Below are 22,482 nucleotides of genomic sequence, written 5' to 3' on the forward strand. Positions count from 1 at the left end.
CTGCAAGCAGCATCTTTGGGTCGGGTTGGGAGCGCTGTATTTAGTGCTCCCAAAATGCCCTGCCCATTGTAATGAATGGGAAGCTCTTTGAAAGCACCTTAAAAGCATTTTGAAAGCGCCACAAAACGGGAGTTTTTAACCCTTTTTGGGGTTAAAAGCACCCCACCAGCAGCGAAAAGCGTCACAAAAGCAATGCTTAAACAGCACCTAATACGAGCGGTGCTGTCACTGTGAAAGGGGTCAAACACTTGATTAATGAAGTAATAAATGAAAAAGAAAATATAGATGGAGCTAGATATACACAGTCTTCATAGACTTAAGCAATGGGTTAGGTTTTTTTTTTTATACAGCCACATGCGTATTATCTGCACTGACTGCAGGTTCTTGCTGGCAGAGCTAGCAGAAGAGCCTGTGTACAAGATGTACTTAAAGTACTTGCACTTAGCATTTAGATGCATACATTTCTTTTAATAGCATATGCATGTCTGCACGTTTACACATAGGTGTGTGCAGGGGGTGTGCCTGGGCACACCCTAATCACTAGGTGTGGTGCCGATCCCCCCACTGCCCTGGCTTCCTCTCCTTCCAGCTGCTGTGGGGGATGTTTCAGGATAGAAAGTGGTGGAAGGGGCTAGTAAATATGTAATTTACCAGTGCCTTCCTTTTCTAAATAAACACAGTGAACACACTCACTCACTGTGTTTATTTATAACTGAAGCATAGCAAAGTATGTTTACATGCTTCAGTTTGTGAATGATCATGAAGCCACTCAGAACAGACAACTACTGAGATGTGCGTTTGAGCTTTGCGGTGCACACCCTAATGCAATAGACTGTGCACACCAATGCATTTACAGGTGTTTATACTGCCCTGCAAACCTGTGTCCTCCTTTTTTTGTGCGTGACTGAATGTGAAAATTATGAAAAATAAAAATAGATGCAGGGTCATTTTAAATAAAATGGTTTCTCATTTAGACCCATGGTCATCAGAGTATTAAACCTGTAAACCAGTAAGTCTCTTGGTTGCATCAATTTCTGAATCTTTCTGAAAGAGGGAGACTGGGGTATAGATTTTTCCATCTATACCAAAAGCTTTTTATCTTGCCGTACATTTCTTGTGTTTAAAGCTAAACTCAGACAAACTAAAAGTCTTGCCTTGCAGGGGAGCTGCGCCCCTCAGCAAGGGTTGACTGCGACCGCTCATTTTTGCCTAGAGAAATTACCTGATCCTTCATACCTGCAGACTCCTCTGCTTTGCTAGACTGATCCCTGCAGCCTCTTCTTCCCTGCACTCTGGCGATCTTAGGTCCTTTGACCTCATCAAGACCAAATCAGGGCCCTGCACTGAGTGTAAAGACGCAGAGGGAAAGTCCACTGTCGAAGCAGAGGGAAGTGCTCTTTGTTAGAGGAGCAGAGGATCAGGTAAGTAAAACTACTCTTACCATCCCCTAGACTAAATGAGCAATTGATGCTTGCAGTGTGGGCGCAGCCCCACTGCAAGGAAAGACTTTTTGTTTTTTTGTTTTCCTGGAGTTCAGCTTTAGAGTAAACAAACAAACTATTTCCTTTACATAGCCATGTGGCCACTGTATACATTGTAACATACTGTTGTAGCATTAGCTACATGCAGTATGAGGTCGTCCGCGAGTAGCAGTACATGCAACTCAATATGCTGCTGAATCTAAATAGTTGGACATTCAGGAGAAGAATTGTGATTTTACCAGTATATACAAGGCTTCTTCTGATTGGCCAAGATGGAAATTGTGATGTCATTCACCCCCCCCCCCCCCCATCTTGGCCAATCAGAGGAAGCAAATGATAAAAATACAAGGCTTCTGCTGAATGGAGGAGACTCATTCAGGCCAACTCTATTTAGTTAAGACTGGGAGTTGCCCATACTGCTGTTGGAACACACAGTGAATCATATCATATGTAACTAATGCTACAACAGCTCACATAGCAGCTGCATGGTTATGTAAAGGAAATAGTTTTTGACCAGCTTAACCTGTACAAACTATTTATAGTCATAGTAAAGTTAAATTTTAGTTAAAGTTCAGTAGAAATGTGGTGGGGAACACCATGGTCAAAGGGTAATTTTTTGTTCCTGCGTTGCTCCCTGAATCGACTCTAACATTTTCTGACTGCACTTCTAATGTATAAAAACCCTCATGGGCATGTAAGATTATATAAACTACGTGGTTGCTCCAAACAACTGGTAAATTGTTAGATAAGGTTCTGTTTGAAAAACTGTCTTGACCGTGTTTAAAGCCCATAAAGAAATCTGGAAAAAAAAATCAACCCTTGCAGTGGGGCTTCCCTGCACCGCAAAGGTTAAAAGACTGTAATTTCTAGGGATACTGGATTAAAGAAGAATTGCTTATTCCACACTTCAGCAGGAATCTTCAGCGATTGCCACCACCAAATACAATACAGGGTTAATAGCCCTGCATTGTACTTGATGATAAACCACTTGGTGAAAAACCACAGTCTGGAGCTTCAGGGAGAACAGGGCAATGCTGGAGCAGGGGAGAGAGTAAGGCTCCATTCACACTAATGTGTTTTTTGATACTTTTTGCATTTTGCAGAAATGCATGTAATTTTTTTTGTTAACATGGGTTCCTATAGAACACGTTCACATCAGTGCATTTTTGTGCCTCTGCACTTTTGGAAAGGGCCAGGGACTTTTTTCCCGCAAAATACAGCGTTTTGCATGTAATAGACTTCAATGGACCCGCATCCAAAACGCAAGTACTGCGTTCTTGCCGCAATTTGAGTTTTGTGATTTGTGTTTTTTTATGTTATCTTTACATTTACTGTATATAGCTGGTTTCTAAGGAGTAGGTTGGGAAGCTGGCCACCACATCCTTAGCAACGGATGAGTCATCAGCTGTCAGCTGTTATCCGAGCATGCAGTCCAGCAGATCAGGAAAGGGAGAGGACGAGCGAGCGACCTCCCCACTCCTGAACCATACCAGACCGCATGCCCTCAACATGGGGGTGCTTTAGCGCAGGTCCCCCTCCCTTTCCTGACCTGCCGGGCTGCATGCTCAGATAAGGGTCTGGTATGAAATTTGGGGGAGCGGCCTCACGCCATTTTGTTTTCAATTTTGGCGTGGGAGTAACCCCTCCAAATTCATACCAGACCGAAGCGCCGTTTTATTAGTCAATTTTTTTAACCAGAATTTTTTACATTCAGCTGTTAGCGGGGAAACCCACTGGCAGCTGATGGCTCATCCATTGCTAAGGACTTAGCAACCAGCTATATACAGTGAATGTAAAAAAAAAAGACACAAATGGCGGTAAAAACTTGGTTACATAACTTATGAAAACACTGCAGAAACATTTAAAACAACATGCATAGATGTGAATCTAACCTAATTAATGCTGCCTGTTCCCATACCCTTATATACAACAAGCATTTGACCCATGCAGTGTGTATGTGGGATGAAGAGCACTGCAAGGGTAGATTTTTATTTATTTTTTTCATTTTACTGATGTTAGCCTTTAAAAAATTGGCAAGTAAAACATTTTCTTTCCTTTTTCTTTTATTTTTTTTTATTTTATTTTTTTTTACTGAAAAGTGCCATTCCTATCATTAAACCAAAGAGTCGGTGGTGAAAATAAATGAAAATAGGAGGAGGATTATGGGAGATGGAATTATAGCAGGGCTCAAATAATCAAATGTACATATAGAATAACATTTTATGATTCTTTATTGTTACATAAAGTAGAAAAAGAAGGGTTCAATAAGAATAATTGACAGAGCATATACAATTAGATTTTTACTGGTCACTGGTGTCTCACAAGGGCAAAGATGGTCAGCAGTAGGTGTTATATCCCAACATGTTTTGCCAGCCAATATTAGCACAGCTCTAGCACTGATACAGCTGTCTTTTATCAGTGTAGGGACTGAGGGACAGTTTGGAGTTCTGAGCAGGGACAGTCTGCAAATCACTTGCTACTAGGTCCACAAAGGTCCTTTTATAGGTTTACAGTATATAGGGTTGTACACGTATAATATACTTTCTTTCAAATATACAAAGTATATTATGGTGGACTGCTGACTGCTGTGCTGCTGAGTGCTGCCTGATTCTGCAGCTGTCTTTTATCAGTGTAGGGACTGAGGGACAAATTGGTGTTCTGAGCAGGGACAGTCTGCAAATCACTTGCTACTAGGTCCACAAAGGTCCTTTTATAGGTGTACAGTATATAGGGTTGTACACGTATAATATACTTTCTTTCAAATATACAAAGTATATTAAGGTGGACTGCTGACTGCTGTGCTGCTGAGTGCTGCCTGATTCTGCAGCTGTCTTTTATCAGTGTAGGGACTGAGGAACAAATTGGTGTTCTGAGCAGGGACAGTCTGCAAATCACTAGCTACTAGGTCCACAAAGGTCCTTTTATAGGTGTACAGTATATAGGCTTGTACACCTATAATATACTTTCCACATACATACTGCACTTCTCTAGAGACTTTTGTCATAGGGTCATTTAAAAAATGACAGGCAGAGGAAGAGGCAGGTGGTAGGGGTAGGGCAGAAGCAGCAGACTTGAGCCAAAGTGGCAAATTGCAGAAGGCGCGTGCGATTACATCAAAGGACGCACCAGACTTGGTTGAGTGGCTCACTCAGCCTTACTCTTCTGCACCCTCCTCATCCTCTCGATCTGCACCCTCTTCTTCACTCTCTGCTGTGTGCACCCCCAAAGACACTACCACCACCAACACCACCACCACCATATACCTTCCGCTTGAGTCACAGGAATTATTTTTCTATCCATCACAAGACATTGCCGATGCGTAGCCACTCTTGGTATTGGATCAGGAAGAAGAGGTAGCAACAACCGCCACTCGGCAGTCTGACGACAGTACCCAGATCAGCCCAAGGAGGAGCTTGGTCCCCAGTGTTGCTGCCTACTCCGAGATCTCTAATTATAGCGGGGGGAGGGGAACATCGATGATGATGTGTCTAGTGATGTCACGTGGGTGCCCACAAGAGAGGAAGAGGAGGGGAGTTCAGAAGTGGATGTGTTTTAATTAAAGTTTAGTGCAGTCTATGAGAAACATGCTTGCTTGTCTTTAATGTCTGGATTGTTGGCTAGAAAATGGTTGGGTGCATTCAATCCTACTTCAGGGAAGATTGAGAAATATAGAGCTCTATCATCAAGGGAAAGCCAATGAGTGGGTTCCCAGGTAATCTGTTTTAGTATGAAGTAAATGTCCCAAATCTTTTATATGGAAGGAAGCGGAATGACAGTAGGCTGTAAGAAATGTTTGCTTTAATTGTAAGGCTCCATGCACACTGAAGCTCAAAAAAGCTTTTTCTGGATGCCAGATTGCTGGCAAAAAACGCTGGTTGAAAAACATGCTTTTAACAGCGTTTTGTACTAGCATTTATGAGCGTTTATTAACGTTAGGAGGACACTCCAAAAATCCCACAGTGCATTCCAAACTCCCACAATGCATTGAAAAAATAGAATGCCAAACACTAATTAAAGCCTGTTTATGAGTGCTTATAAGCGCTTATGAGCGTTTATCGGCGTTTGTTGTTTTTTGGCAGTGAAAAACGGCACTTTGAACGTAAATTTCTGGCATTCACAAAAAAGCCCATAAACTCCACTGCTCATTAAAGCTAAAAAACTTCCATGTGTGCATGGACACATACGCTAACATAGAGTGGAGTTTATGGGCTTTTTAAAAAAACGCTCAAACTCCAATAAACTGCAGTTTATGAGCTCCAGTGTGCATGGAGCCTAAGCCTGTTCATGCTGCAGAGTGATCATGTAGAGAGCCACCACCACGAAGACCTATGGCCAGGGCCGGTGCAACCACTAGGCGGATTAGGCGGCCGCCTAGGGCGCACTGCCACCTAGGGGCGCTGCTGACCCTTGCCTCATCTCTTCCTCCTTGTCGCTCCCCAGGCTCCCAGCAGGGCTGTTGATAGAGGGGCCCCGGGACAGCAAGGCGCTCAGTGCAGCGGGCGGGTGTTATTAAGCAGAGCGGTGTTCAGCTTCCCCCTCTCCATCCCACGGCTTTCACATGATGGAGGGAGAGGGACAGACCAGTGTGTCAGGCAGCCAATAGCGCTGCTCTTCTGAGTGGGAGGGCATGACTTCTACGTTGCTCCGCCTCCCACCACCCCATTAGCCAATCAGATTGCCCAGCCCGCCACATTTGATCAGAAGATGCCAGTGACCAGAGCAGGATGAGATGCAGAGGATCCGACATACCTGAGAAAGAAGAAGGTATGATCATGTCACACACTCACTTTTAATGCAGAAGTGTAATAATCGGTGTGTTCTCCTGTCCTGTGTGTAGATTAGACAATGATCAGGATGACTTCCCCTCTATCTTCTCACATGGCTTTTTATCTGTGTTTGTATTTGCACAGCACAGTGACTGATGATTAGACTTCTGCAAGACCTTCAAACTTAAGCTGTTTCTATAGTTATTTGTGCCCTAGTTGGTGTCAGCCATCCCTGATTTATCTAACTTTCCTTGTTATCTTTGAAGGAATTAGCTGGTCAAGCTGGGAGCTTCACAGACATGTTAACTATTTACTGTCCTCCTGTGCTTGAGAAATGACTGTTAAAAATATGTGTTTTTTTTTTGCCACTAATAGTTATATCTTGTAAACCCCTGTTTGCAGTGATCAATGTTTTTCCACACTGCTAGGACACACTTGTACTATGTCTGCAGTCTTTAACCCTCTCCTGTACTGTGTCTGCAGTCTTTAACCCTCTCCTGTACTGTGTCTGCAGTCTTTAACCCTCTCCTGTACTATGTCTGCAGTCTTTAACCCTCTCCTGTACTATGTCTGCAGTCTTTAACCCTCTCCTGTACTATGTCTGCAGTCTGTGACCATCTCCTGTACCATGTCTGCAGTCTCTGACCATCTCCTGTACCATGTCTGCAGTCTCTGACCATCTCCTGTACCATGTCTGCAGTCTGTGACCATCTCCTGTACCATGTCTGCAGTCTGTGACCATCTCCTGTACCATGTCTGCAGTCTGTGACCATCTCCTGTACCATGTCTGCAGTCTGTGACCATCTCCTGTACCATGTCTGCAGTCTGTGACCATCTCCTGTACCATGTCTGCAGTCTGTGACCATCTCCTGTAGTGTGTCTGCAGTCTCTGACCATCTCCTGTACCATGTCTGCAGTCTCTGACCATCTCCTGTAGTATGTCTGCAGTCTCTGACCATCTCCTGTACCATGTCTGCAGTCTCTGACCATCCTCCTGTACCATGTCTGCAGTCTCTGACCATCTCCTGTACCATGTCTGCAGTCTCTGACCATCTCCTGTACCATGTCTGCAGTCTCTGACCATCTCCTGTACCATGTCTGCAGTCTCTGACCATCTCCTGTACCATGTCTGCAGTCTCTGACCATCTCCTGTACCATGTCTGCAGTCTCTGACCATCTCCTGTACCATGTCTGCAGTCTCTGACCATCTCCTGTAGTATGTCTGCAGTCTCTGACCATCTCCTGTAGTATGTCTGCAGTCTCTGACCATCTCCTGTAGTATGTCTGCAGTCTCTGACCATCTCCTGTAGTATGTCTGCAGTCTCAGACCATCTCCTGTAGTATGTCTGCAGTCTCTGACCATCTCCTGTACCATGTCTGCAGTCTCTGACCATCTCCTGTAGCATGTCTGCAGTCTCTGACCATCTCCTGTAGTATGTCTGCATTCTCTGACCATCTCCTGTAGTATGTCTGCATTCTCTGACCATCTCCTGTAGTATGTCTGCAGTCTCGGACCATCTCCTGTAGTATGTCTGCAATCTCTGATCATCTCCTGTACTATGTCTGCAGTCTCTGACCCTCTCCTGTAGTATGTTTTGCAGTCTCTGACCATCTCCTGTAGTATTTCTGCAATAAAGGGGGCTACAGGCACAGTAGGTGGTAAGGGAAGGTGTACCTAGGCATGGTGGATAGTGAGGGATGGGAGGCCCAGGCATGTTGGGTGGTTAGGGAAGAGGGCTGTAGGTGCAGTGGGTGGTCAGGCAAGGGAGGCTACAGGCATAGTAGATAATGAGGAAAGGGATCCCAGGTGCAGTGGGTGGTAATGGAAAGAATGCCTAGGCACAAGTGGTGGTTAAGGCGGGGCTGTAGAGAAAATGTGAATGTAGCATACAGGGCAAGGGGCTTCATAATCCAGGGCCCACCAAAATCCTCAGCACCAGGCCTATGATGCTCCTAATCCAGGCCGAACGATCAGGCCACCGCAGGTCGCCCTTGCAATCGGGCCCTGGGGTTCCGCCGCTAATATATTTTTTATAATGGCACACAGTGAAGTAATTAAAAAGTGGCATTATAAAAAAAAATTGTGACAGATTGTCACACAATACACACTGGGATCTGTGATCAAAGAGTGTATTGTGCTATTATTTAATGACACTGCACAAAGCCATCACATTTTTCTTTTTGAATTTTTTTTGGGGGGGGGGCGCAAGTAGCTGGTCTTGCCTAGGGTGCAAAATAGTCTAGCACCGGCCCTGCCTATGGCAGGGATCTCCAAACTATGGCCCTCCAGCTGTTATGGAACTAAACGTCCCATGAGGCATTGTAAAACTTTGACATTCACGGACATTACTAGGCATGATGAGAATTGTATTTGCTGAACAACTGAAGAGGTCATAGTTTGAAGACCCCAATCTATAGTATACTCATCCAAGTGGCTACCTTGTGATTATTAAATTGTCTCTTTCTTATATTCCCCACATGTTGTTGATAATGCAGGTTATTGCACTATTTTCTCTCTGTTTGTCTTATGAAAATGTTATGACTAATATTCCTCACAAAGAATATAGACTAATTTTATGTGCCCCAATTTGAAAACTCAAATATTGCCTTGTAAAAGTAGCAGTGAGATAATCACTCTGCTGCACATAGCTAGTAGACAAAACAGACCTATAAGGGTGGCCCTAGAGAGTCCACTTACTAAAGGCTACCTGCAAAAAACTACAAGGTGGCAGATGCGAGACCAATAGCAGTGACTGGTCTTGATTACAGGAAGCTCATGCACAAAAGAAAACTTTTACACTGGATTGCTGCACAGTACTTGAAGAAATACACAAAGCACACCAAGTATTTAAAGGGGTTATAAAGGCAGAAGGTTTTTTATCTTAATGCATTAAGATAAAAAGCCTTCTGGGTCCGGCAGCCCCCCTAATACTTACCCGAGGTCCCTCTCTGTCCTTCTCCCACCTGATTAGCTGAGGCACAGCAGCCATGCCATTCTCTGCCACTGCTGTCAATCAAAGTCAGCTAGCCAATCAGGGGTGAGAGAGGGTGGGGCTGGGTCGGGGCTCCGTGCCTGAATGGACACCGGGAGCTGTGGCTCAGCCCGGGTGTCCCCATAGCAAGCTGCTTGCTGTGGGGGCACTGAACAGGAGGGAGGGGCCAGGATCACAGAATGCAATTGCCTATTGTATTTAGACATCATTTGTTTATCCTAAAGTTCAACTTTAAAATGATTCATTTTTACTGTACATGTTAATAAATGTTACTTTATTTTTTTTAAGTTGACAGGTGTCTTAAAAGAAGCTGTTCATATTGCCACTGACATGGAAACGAACTCTGTTGCAGTGGAAAGGGTGAAGGAGTATTGTGATGTGGAGCCTGAGGTTACTATCTACTTACAATCTTTATTTACAATTTCATTGTCTGTACTCTTTTCTTTTTTTTAACAACATAGACTTCACTTTTTAAAGACTCCATACAGAGTTATGATGACAGTAAAGACTGAAGTCTATTGTACCAGAACTGCACGATTCTGGCTAAAATGAGAATCTGAGAAGATTTTTATTTATTTTTTGTTATAATAAAGATCATGATTCTCTCACGATTCCCATGGCGTAACATCATCTTTCACAATATACCAAAAAATTGGGATAACTTTACTGTTTAATTTTTTTTTTTTAATCAATTGAAGTTTATTTTTCCCAAAAAAATTGCGCTTGAAAGACCGCTGTGTAAATACCGTGTGACATAAAATATTGCAACAATCACCATTTTATTCCCTAGGGTCTGTGCCAAAAAAAAATATGTATAATGTTTGGGGGTTCTGAGTAATTTTCTAGCAAAAAATACAGATTTTAACTTAAGAAACAAGCGTCAGAAAAAAGGTTTTGTTTTTACATGGTTAAACTGCCCTCGTCTACACACAGAAGTTCATTCCTTTTATCTAAGAACAAAAAGTTACAATGTTTTTAGTTATATACTAGCGGCAGACAATGTTGTGAAAATCTTGGCAGGCTGCCCATTTTTGTTTTCTTTTGACAGCTGAGTGAGCAGATAACTCTCTACACTTGTTACATGAATGAATCGGGAAATTCTGCATAGAGATTGTGAGGAGGTTGAATCGAAAACATTTAATTAAAGCCTATCTCTGGGGAAAACGTAAATCCTCCTTTGCAGTAGGGCTGTCCCCACACTGCAAGGGTTAAATGTTCCTTATGTCAAGGGTACCTGAAAAAGCAATTTTACTTACCTGTTCTCTACTCCCCTGGCAGCTGGCTCTCCCCTATGCTCTGGCTTGTGGATCACCCCTTGGTGTTGGTCTATGGGCCTGCATTGTATTTGACAAAATCAGAGGCCATGTGACTGTGGGAACACTGGGCAGAGGAGGTTGCAGGCACTGATCTTATAGCCTGGAGATCAGGTAAGGAAATTAGTTTTTCCTGGTCCTCCAGACATAAACTAATGTTTTAACCCTTACAGTGCAGAGACAGCTCCACTGCAAGGGAAGGTTTTTGTTTTCCCCTGAAATTCAATTTTAAATAATCTTTTTAAATATTACACTAATGAACCCTATGAACTGCAAAGACAGCTCTTAATTTAAAGTCTTACGAAGTATGAAACCATCATGTGACCCTTGCATTGTTCCTTTTGTTCCGAGCCATCAACTGTAGTAGAGAATGGTCTGTAATCAATCAGAAGTGTCTGCCCTGAAGGTATTATCCCTATGACTCTAGTACCCTCTTTGTGGCCCGTCACTCACTTCCACCATTAAATCATTCCTCTTTGCAGGGGTTAGTTTCCAGGCAAGGTATATTAATGGTTGTTCTTTCCTATTCATTTCCCAGGACAATAAATAAGGACAGCAGGAAGTGTAGCAGTATAAAGACTAATTTATTCACACTGTGAAGGTCCATCCCCAAAAATGCTGATCCTAAATGACATTTCTACATGTATATGCCTGAGATTACATTGTTTTGTAAGTTGCCAATCGTCATGTGAATAAATTTGTTTTCTCTTTTGTTCATTGATGGACACATCACCTTTAATTTTGACCTTAGGGTTATATCGCCACCTTTAGGAGAGGACTAGGCAGAACACAGAAAAACAGCAAAGCTGTACAGTACCGCCCAGTGGGCGGTCCTACTGGCTATAACCCCTCACTCTGCTACCAGCAGCTCAGTTTTTTTCTGCCTAGTCTAGGAGAAGGACCTGGCTCCCGCTGGGGACCAATGGTCCTTGGAATTTTTTCTTTTTCTGCTGTTTTTTGATTCCTGTGATCTACAATCAACAGCTGGGCTGGGTGACAGGCTGAATAATATAGATCCTGGTAGTCTCCCCAGCCTGGCCATTGAGCGTGTGCAGACCTTAGCGATGCGCTGGGTCAGTCACGACATGCCCCGTCTGGTCCAGGGGCGGCATGTGAGCTATATGCTCTGGGGCACACATATGACGGGCTACTGCTGTCCATGTCACAGTGCGCCGTGGCAGACAGCCACCCCGTACTGCTCGAGTGATGGGTCTGTCCGTGCAATGCGTCCAGCAGTCCCTGCAGGAGGGGTAAGTAGGGTTCCACCTGTTTCGGCAGGATGGATTAGCTGGGCATTCCCTGGGAGGTTGATTCTCTTCCTCTCCCTTTCTTCTCTCCATGTCCCTGTCCCTCCTCCCCATAAGGGGCCGCTGTGTGACTGGGTATAGGGAGTGCAGAGCACATACCTGGCCAGGGGGGGTCTCTGGGTCCTGGTAGGGGGCTGCATTGGGGGTTTGGTGGTCTTCTCGTTTTTTCCCCGTGTTAATGCCATTTTTGGAGTCTGTGTGCTGCCATGTGGGGACTGGCTGCCGTGGGAACCGCAGAAATTTTCCGGTGGCCGCGGCCACTTTCTTGTAGCCACAGCCATGTGCTTAACCGTGGCCATTTTCCTGGAGTCCTGCAGCTATTTTCCCGGCGGTTTTGGATGCTTTTGCTGAGGAGGCCTGCGTCCATTTTTAGTAGCCTCAGATCTATTTTACTCTAGCGCTGGGCACTGGTTAACCCTGGAACAGCGCGAAACTGACACAGAACACCTCGTGGCAGGCAGAGGGGAGAGCGGACAGCAGCAGCACAGCACAGTACCTGGGTCAGGGTGGGGAGTCCGGTGGGGGGGCCCCCTCACTCTGTGGCAGGTAGGAGGGTGGGCATTTTTTTTAGCTTGCCTTAGGGGCCTAAGGGTGACAGGCGAGAGCGGGTCAGTATGGCGGCAGAAGCTGGCGCTTTTTCCCCAGACATCCCTGTTATAGCAACCGGTTCCCCTGCACTTGCGGTGCCTATGGATGCTCTGTTGGCAGTCTGGAATCTTTTGTTGCCAGGGTACAAGTGGCGTGTGGGCACAAGGGGGGTAAAAAATGCCCCCTCCCCCACCGTCTTCTGGGGAAAGCTCTGATTCAGACTCGGGTCCCACTGTGACAGGCAGCCCCTGTTCTGACATTTCAGAGGATGCGGACCCGGACTGTTTGGACAGTGAGGATGACTCCGTGTCTGGTTCAGCGCAGGAAAAAGTGCTAGTAGGAGCACTTATCACAGCAGTGTGGGATACCCTAAAGATAGAGGATATGGGGGGGCATCTGCAGAGGTGTCGGTCCCTCTTGGGTCCCACAAGCTGGTCCGCACTGCTAAAGTGTTTCCATATTTAACTTATTTTGATAAGTTAATTTACAAGGAATGGGGAAGCCCGCAGCGTTACTCTTTTGAGGAGAGTTTCCTGAAAAAATGGACCCCCTGGTATCCACGCTAAATAAGGTAACCACAATCCCAGTGGAAGGGTGCCCTGCTTTCAAGGACCCTGCCGACAGAAGGAGGCGGTGGCCCAGTGCATGTTTACGGTGGTGGGGTCAGCATTGCGAGGTGTTAGCCACGGCTTTGGTGTCACAAACGCTTACTGAATGGGCTAAGTTGTTGCATCGCGAGTTGGGGAAGAAACAGGTTTCCCCAGTCTGTATGGAACTTGCAGACCAGTTGATGCACGGCCTTAAGTATGTCTGTGAGGCGGCCCTGGATATGGCCCCTTTGCTTTCTAGAGCCTCAGTATCAGCAGTGGTGCTGCGTCGCCTGATTTGGCTTAAGTGCTGGTCTGCGGACCAGGCATCTAGGAAAGCACTGGCGGATTTGCCCTTCCAAGGTGAGAGGCTATTTGGAGCCTCGCTGGATGACATTATTAAGAATTTTACTGCGGGAAGGAATACTTTGCTCCCACGTCCAGGAAGGGTAAGGAGCCACGCTGGCTTTTCTGTCCACCCGGGTCGGCAGGTAAGCGTTCTCAGTCGGACACGGTACCCTCGGAAGGACAAAAACGTCCCTGGTTTCACAAACCAAACAAGCCTGCGAGCAAATCTGTTGCCGCATGAAGGTCTTCCCCCGCCCGACTCTCAGGTGGGGGGCCGCTTTTGAGAGTTTGCAGTCTGGTGGACCTCTCTCCTTTCCGACCAGCGGGTTTGTGAACTGGTTTTGTCAGGCTACAAGATAGTTTCTTTCTTGTCTGCCAAACAGATGTTTTCCCTCCAACCTTCATCTTCTGCCGGCCCGTCAGGAGGCCCTGTTTGGGGAAGTACAGGACCTGCTGCTGCACGGGGTGATAGTACCTGTTCCAATGCCAGAAAAGTTTCAGAGATTCTACTACAATCTTTTTGTAGTCCCAAAGAAGGAAGGGGTCCATCCGGTCCTGGATCTCAAGGGCCTCAACTGCTTTGTGAAGGTGTAAAGGTTCAGGATGGAATTGGTTTGTTCTGTGGTCACCGCACTCCATAAGGGGGATTTCTTAGTGTCTTTGGACATCAAGGATGCATACTTGCATGTCCCCATATGCATCCGGTATCAGAGGTTTCTACGATTTGCGGTCGGGGCCGAGCACTACCAATTTGTAGCTCTCCTCTTTGGCCTAGCAACGAAGCCAAGGGTCTTCACCAAGGTGCTACCCCAATTCTGGCATTGTTAAAACAACAAGGTATCGCAATCGTGGGTTACCTCGATGATCTCCTCTTGAGAGCAGCTTCTGCCTCAGATTTAAGGAAGGATGTGGAGATCACCATACAGACTCTCCGGGAGTTTGGTTGGGTGTTGAACCTCCAGAAGTCAGTGTTGGTGTTGACTCAGCACCTGGAAAACCTGGGGTTGATTCTGGACTTCTCAGAGGTGAGAGTTTTTCTCCCTTCGGACATGCTGAAGACCCTTCAATCGGCGGTGCAGTTGTTGATGTCCCACCGGTGGTCATCACTGCGTTTTTGCATGCGAGTTCTGGGTCTCATGGTAGCCACTTTCGGAGAGGTACCATATGCCCAATTCCAACAAGAGTCTTGCAGAAAGAGATCCTGTCCAAATGGGATAAATCTCCGACATCCCTGGATTGTCAAATTTGGGTGAGCCAGCTAGTCAGGGATTCCCTTCTCTGGTGGCTGATTTCTCCGGGCCCTTCGGTCCAGAAAGTCATTCCTTCCTCCTCATTGGAAGGTGATCACAACAGATACCAGCCTGACTGGCTGGGGGTGAATTTGGGGTGTACAGTCAGCCCAGGGTCACTGGATGCAGGAAGAATCCTGCCTGCCGATTAATATGCTGGAGCGATCAGGCGGTGCCTCGTCACGTTGCAGAGGCTACAGGGGCGTCTGGTCAGGATCCAGTTGGACAATGCCATGGCGGTGGCGTATGTCAACCATCAAGGAGGGACAAGGAGCTCAGCTGCAGTGCTGGAGGTCGGTTGCATCCTACAGTGGGCAGAGCAGCGTGTGCCGGCTCTGTCAGCCGTATACATTCTGGGCGTAGAAAACTGGCAGGGCGGACTTCCCCAGTGATCAGCTGCTGGACCAAGGGGAATGGTCGCTGCATCAGGAAGTGTTTCGGCTCATTTGCCTAAGGTGGGGCACGCCAGATGTGGATCTCTTGGCCTCTTGGCTCAATCAAAAGGTGCGGAGGTTTGTAACCAGGTCAAGAGATCCCTGGGCGGACATGTCAGGCACATTGGTGGCTCCGTGGGGGCATTATCGGTTGATTTATGCCCCCCCACTCAGACTCCTACCGCGTCGGAAACACAGAGTGGAGGCCGAGGGGATTCCAGTGATTCTGATTGCCCCAGATTGACCTCGACATCCTTGGTACGTCGATATAGTACGAATGGTGGGGGATGTTCCTTGGCGGCTGCCGATGCGGGAGGACCTTCTGTTGCAAGGTCCAATACTTCATCCTGCTTTACCATCACTGGTTTTAATGGCATGGCTGTTGAAAGCCAGGTGCTGAGGGACCGAGGACTGTCAGCTTCGGTAATCTCCACTATGCTGAGGCCGCGGAAGTCCTCGTCTCAGAAGATTTATCACCGTACGTAGAAGGCCTACGTCTCCATGTGTGAGGAGATGGGGTGGTGTCCACGTACATATTCAGTTTCCAGGATCCTGCTGTTTTTGCTGTGAGGAGTGGATCAGAAACTTGCATTAAGCACCATTAAGGGGCAGATATCAGCTTTGGCTGTCTTTTTTCAGCGACCTTTGGTGACTCACTCATTGGTGAGTATGTTTGTTCAGGGGGTTCGACATGTGGCCCCTCCGTTACAACCACCGCTGCCTCCGTGGGATTTGATTCTGGTGCTCTCGGTGCTTCAGAAACCGCCGTTTGAAAACATTAGGGAGATTCCCTTATTGACACTCTCTCAGAAAGTAGTCTTTCTAGTGGCTATTACATTTGCAAGGCGGGTTTCTGATTGGCGGCCTTGTCATGTAGGTCCCCCTACTTTATCCTCCACAAGGTTAAGCGGGGCTGCGCCCCCACAGCCTTCGTTTCTTCCAAAGGTTGTTTCGACCTTTCACCTAAATGAGGACATTGTGCTTATGTCCTTTATGTCCTCAGCCGTCACATCCCAAAGAGGTTGCTTTACATTCTTTGGATGTGGTTTGGGCTCTGCGGGTGTATCTGTCTGCTACAGCTCCTTTTCCGAGTTCGGACTCCCTGTTTGTATCGGTGGCTGGTCCGAAGAAGGGCCTGGTGGTCTCATCATCCACCATTTCTCGGTGGATCAGACAGATCATGGTTCAGGCTTATGCCATATAGGAGCGGGCGCCCCCCTTTCCTGTCACAGCACATTCTACCAGGGCAATTGGTGCCTCCTGGGCTTTCTGACATCAAGCATCCGGTTCCCAGGTGTGTAAGGCGGCGACCTGGTTGTCCATTCACACTTAAACAAAATTTTACAAGGTTGATGTGAGTGTATCTTCGAATGCATGCTTTGGCCACAAGGTTTTGCAGGTGGCCGTCTAAGGTTGTAAGGCCTCTGTTGAGGAGTTATTTTTGTTATGGGTGGAGTTTATTTTCTTTCTGTTCCCACCCCTCTCTTTGACACTACTTAGGGACGTCCCTAAGGTCAAGATTAAAGGTGTTGTGTCTGTCAATGAACACAAGAGAAAATAGGATTTTTGTACTCACCGTAAAATCCTTTTCTCTGAAGTTCATTGATGGACACAGTACCCACTCCTCCTATTTATGTTTGTACTGCTTTTTGATGAACTGAGCTGCTGGTAGCAGAGTGAGGGGTTATAGCCAGTAGGACCTCCCCCTGGGCAGTACTGTACAGCTTTGCTATGTGTTCTGCCTAGTCCTCTCCTAAAGGTGGCGCTATAACCTTAAGGTCAGGATTAAAGGTGCTGTGTCCATCAATGAACTTCAGAGAAAAGGATTTCACGGTGAGTACAAAATCCTATTCTTATATTGCCACACTCCAATGCGCCCTCTGCTGTCCTTTTCTATTACCGTAGAGAATCTTCAGTCTTTTGAGAGGTGCTGCACTACAGTGTTGTGGAACCACTCCACCGCCTCACCCAGACCCCTCCAAGCCATCTCTCTCCAGTGTGTTGGTCACATGCACCATATCTTCCCACATACAAATTTCCCAGGACAAGACTGCTCCCAAGCCAACATCGGATCAGCAGTTTGTTGAAATTCTTGACTGAATTTGGGAATGGTTAACACAGGTCCCTTACAAAATATTGCCTTTAGCTCTTGAAAAGCTCTCTTTGGTTCTTCATTCAATTGCATCATGATGGACTAGCTCCCTTTGGTGAGCTCATTAACCACCTTCAGACCGGACCATTTTGCTGGTAAATGACCAGAGGTCTTTTTACAATTTGGCACTGCGCTGCTTTAACTGGTAATTGCGCGGTCATGCAATGTTGTACCCAAACAAAATTTGCGTCCTTTTCTTCCCACAAATAGAGCTTTATTTTGATGGTATTTGATTGCCTCTGCGATTTTTATTTTTTGCGATATAAACGTAAAAAGACCGCAAATTTTGAAAAAAAATGATATTTTCTACTTCTTGTTATTAGAAAAATCCAATAAACTCAATTTTAGTCATACATTTAGGCCAAAATGTATTCAGCCACATGTCTTTGGTAAAAAAAAAGTCAATAATTGTATATTTATTGGTTTGCGCAAAAGTTGTCACATCTACAAACTAAGGTACGTTTTCTGGAATTTACGCAGCTTTTAGTTTACGACTGCCTATCTCATTTCTTGAGGTGCTAAAATGGCAGGGCAGTACAAAACCCCCCCAAATGACCCCATTTTGGAAAGTAGACACCCTAAGGAAATTGATAAGTGGCATGTTGAGCCCATTGAATATTTTATTTTTTTGCCTCAAGCGATTGAATAATGACAAAAAATAATTTTTTTTTTTTTACACAAAGTTGTCACTAAATGATATATTGCTCACACATGCTATGGGCATATGTGAAATGACACCCCAAAATAAATTCTGCTGCTTCTCCTGAGTACGGGGATACCACATATGTGGGACTTTTTGGGAGCCTAGCCGCGTACGGGGCCCCGAAAACCAAGCACCGCCTTCAGGCTTTCTAAGGGCGTTACAGTTTTGAAGGCCATAAAATGCCAAGATGGCACAAACCCCCCCCCCAAATGACCCCATTTTGGAAAGTAGACACCCCTAAATTTAGGGGTACACTAGTGAGACTAGGTAATAAATGGCGGGTGCCCTGAAACTATAAAAAAAATAACTAACCAACCAGCGTCACCTGTAACAGTTATATGGTGATCACTGGTGAAAGGGTTAACTAGGGGGCAATCAGGGGGCTTTATGCGGTAGTATATGGGGGTCCCTGGTGCTATAAAAAGCTGCGGCGAACCTAAATACCTACCTGCCTAACTAGCGTCACCTGTGACACTAATACAGTGATCAGAAAAACGATCGCTTATTAGGCTGGGTTCACACTGGAGCGATGTGGGAACGCCACGAATGCGCGGCGGGTTCCCGCATCACATGCCTCCCGGCGGCAGTTCACACTGCCCTATGCGAACTGCTGGGAGTGTCAGTGAAATGTTAATGACACCCCCAGATCAGTTCGCATATCGCAGTGCGATCTGCAAACTCGGATCGCATGGTGTGAACACCCATGCGATCCGATTCTGCTGCGGACCAAAAAAAGGGTCCCGTGCGAGTTTGCGGCGGGTGCGACACGAATTCAGCCATACTATCTGTATGGCTGAACTCGAATCGCACAGAGATCGGATGTGATTTGCACTGCAGTGCGGTGCGAATCACATCCGTTCTCATAAACCGCTGCAATGTGAACCCAGCCTTAGTGACACTGGCGACGGGGGGTGATCACGGGGTTAAACCTTTATTGGGGGGGTTAGGGGGGTACCTTAGAACTAAAGGGGGCTAACCCTAACTGCCCTGACAGTTATTACAGTCACAAATGACACCCGCCGGGTGATCAGGGGGTTAAACCTTTATTAGGTAATAAATGGCGAGTGCCCTGAAACTATAAAAAAATAACTAACCAACCAGCGTCACCTGTAACGGTTATATGGTGATCACTGGTGAAAGGATTAACTAGGGGGAAATCAGGGGGCTTTATGCGGTAGTATATGGGGGTCCCTGGCGCTATAAAAAGCTGCGGCGAACCTAAATACCTACCTGCCTAACTAGCGTCACCTGTGACACTAATACAGCGATCAGAAAAATGATCGCTTATTAGGCTGGGTTCACACTGGAGCGATGCGGGAACGCCATGAATCCGCGGCGGGTTCCCGCATCGCATGCCTCCCGGCGGCAGTTCACACTGCCCTATGCGAACTGCTGGGAGTGTCAGTGAAATGTTAATGACACCCCCAGATCAGTTCGCATATCGCAGTGCGATCTTCAAACTCGGATCGCATGGTGTGAACACCCATGCGATCCGATTCTGCTGCGGGCCAAAAAAAGGGTCCCGTGCGAATTTGCTATCTGAACTATCTGTATGGCTGAACTCGAATCGCACAGAGATCGGATGTGATTTGCACTGCAGTGCGGTGCGAATCACATTCGTTCTCATAAACCGCTGCAATGTGAACCCAGCCTTAGTGACACTGGCGAGGGGGGGTGATCACGGGGTTAAACCTTTATTGGGGAGGTTAGGGGGGCACATTAGAACTAAAGGGGGCTAACCCTAACTGCCCTAACAGTTATTACAGTCACAAATGACACCAATGCAAAAAAAAAAAAAAAAAAAAGCAATTGGTGTCACTGTGACTGGGGGGGCAGGGGTAATTGGGGGGTGATCGGGGGGTAAAGGGGGGGTGTGAGTGTGCCTGGCATGTTCTACTGTGTAGTGTAGTGCTTGTGCAACTCACCGATGCTCTCTCCTCGGTGCCGGAACGAAAAATACCGACACGGAGGAGAGAATACATTACTTCCTCTCCTGTGTTTACATTACAGGAGAGGAAGTGATGTCACGGGACATTTTCATTCGTCGGGAGCGATCGCGAGGGGGTGGCCATGAATGAATGGCCGTCCCCTCGTCCGGGATCGCTCCCGAACGAATACCGACCGCCGCAGGCACCGGGCGGGGGCCCGATCGGGCCCCCGACTCGCGGGCAGGCAAGGACGTACATGTAAGCCCTTATGCCTGCCCGTGCCATTCTGTCGACGTACATCGTCGTGCGGCGGTCGGCAAGTGGTTAAGTGGATCAAGTAGAAAAGTTGGGCTCAAAACTCCAGCAATATCTTCCAAATGGAAGAGTGAGTGAATAAGAATAAATAATAATAATAAGAAGCTTGACCTTGGGTATTGACGGGGTTAAATGGTAAAGGGACTGGTTTGAAAAAGGGAAAGAAGATTGAGAACCCCCATTCCTCCCTCTCCCCGGTCCCACATATATTTTCTCCCCATTTCATAAAGTTACTAGGCGATAAGGATTCTGTAAGGTCCTCTCATCCCCATCCCCATTTTGACTCCCCCATTACATCCTCCTCCCTCCCACCTTGCCCCCACAATGACATGTCCTAAGTGGTCGTGACAAAAATAGGATTTTTATATACAGCTTACCTGTAAAATCCTTTTCTTGAGAGTACATCACGGGACACAGGAGCTTCATTACATAGTGGGTTATATAGGCACCTCTGGTGATTGGACACTGGTTAACTCCCAATTAAGGAGAATTCCTCCCCTATATAACCCCTCCCATATGGGAGGCAGCTCAGTTTTGTAGCAAAGCAATAGGAAACCACGTAAAAACCCAAGAGGGGCGTGCGCCCTGTTTTCCGTGATGTACTCTCAAGAAAAGGATTTTACAGGTAAGCTGTATATAAAAATCCTATTTTCTTGATCATACATCACGGGACACAGGAGCTTCATTACATAGTGGGATGTCCCAAAGCAATGCTCAGATTGAGGGGAGGGAGACACAGATCATAATTATAGACCGCCAGGGACCGGAGGACCTAAACTGCAGCCTGCAGTACACTGCGCCCAAAGGCGATATCCTCTTGCCCTCTGACATCCACCTGATAGAATCTGGTGAATGTGTGGACTGATGACCAAGTTGCAGCCTTACAGATCTGAGCCAGGGAGGCCTGGTGATGCACTGCCCAAGAAGCACTTACAGCCCTAGTTGAGTGCGCTTTCACTTGAAAAGGAGGGATTTTCCCTTTAACGCTATAGGCCTGAGAAATAGTTGGTCTAATCCACCTTGAGAGAGTGGATTTTGATGCTGCCTGGCCCTTCCTAGGGTTTTCCGGCAAAATAAATAAGCAATCAGTTTTCCTTATCTGAGCAGTTGCCTGAAGATAGATACTGATTGCCCTTACCACATCCAAAGTGTGCAAAGATTCTTCTGCGGACTGTGGGTCCGGAAAAAAGGATGGTAGGATTAGATCTTGATTCAAATGGAATCCTGAAACCACCTTAGGCAGAAAGGACCTGTTGGGACGCATTACCACCCGGTCCTTATGAATAATTAGATACGGCTCTTTGCTGGAGAGAGCTGCTAGTTCTGACACTCTTCTAGCCGTGGATATGGCTACCAAGAAAACAAACTTTTTAGTCAAAAGAACTAACGAAGCCAGATGCAAAGGTTCAAAAGGTTGCCCCTGCAAAGCCGAGAGAACCAAATTCAGATCCCATGAGCATACCGGAGGTTTGACTGGCGGCCTTATCCGCATAGCCCCCTGGATGAAAGCCCGCACCAGGGAATGCGATGCAAGTGGCTTCTGAAAAACACTGACAAGGCCAAAATCTGCACCTTGATTGTGCTTACGGCCAAATTCATTTCTATGCCTGACTGGAGAAAGGCCAAGATCCTGCTAATGACATACTTTCTAGGATGCCATTCCCTGAGTTCACACCAGGAAACATATGCCCTCCAGGCATAAATCAGATTGTACTGATCCCAGGGAACTGTCAGAGCATCTGACCCCTGAGCAAGTGCATCTCTTGTGCTTGACACAAATTTGTCCAGTTTTCTGTTGAACCTGGACGCAAACAGATCTACGTCTGGAGTACCCCACCTGCAACATATGTTCCCAAAACACGTCGGGGTGCAGAGCCCATTCTCCTGGGCACAACTGCTGGCGGCTCAGAAAATCCACCTGCCATTTTTCCACTCCTGGAATGAAGACTGCAGAAAGGCATGGAACATGCCTTTCTGCCCAGACAGGTATGCGATTCACCTCTTTTTGCGCAACCAGACTCCTGGTACCGCCCTGGTGATTGATATAGGCCACAGCTGTGGCATTGTCGGACTGAACCCGAACAGGGAGACCCCGTAGTCTGAAAGACCAGTTTATGAGAGCCATATAAACCGCCCGAATCTCCAAGACATTTATGGGCAATAGCTTCCCGATCGCAGACCATTTCCCCTGCGAGTAAGTCTCCTCCAACACTGCTCCCCAGCCTGTCAGGCTGGCATCTGTCGTAATAATCTTCCATGGAAGAGGAAGAAAAGTTTT

The 22,482-nt window shown here is 46.6% G+C and overlaps 1 protein-coding gene across 1 annotated transcript in view; it reads left to right on the forward strand.

Moving 5' to 3' along the window:
* The window catches only part of LOC143924555 (multidrug resistance-associated protein 1-like), a 435,651-nt gene that overhangs the window by 364,338 nt on the left and 48,831 nt on the right, over positions 1-22,482 (forward strand). The window contains exon 27 of the mRNA XM_077448932.1: positions 9,529-9,630. Coding sequence (XP_077305058.1) covers positions 9,529-9,630 — 102 coding nt within the window. The remainder of the gene's footprint in view (positions 1-9,528; positions 9,631-22,482) is intronic.

The sequence above is a fragment of the Lithobates pipiens genome, unplaced genomic scaffold, assembly GCF_037356315.1.
Source record: "Lithobates pipiens isolate NorthernLeopardFrog02 unplaced genomic scaffold, aLitPip1_a1.2 Scaffold_22, whole genome shotgun sequence".
Classification (NCBI taxonomy): domain Eukaryota; kingdom Metazoa; phylum Chordata; class Amphibia; order Anura; family Ranidae; genus Lithobates; species Lithobates pipiens.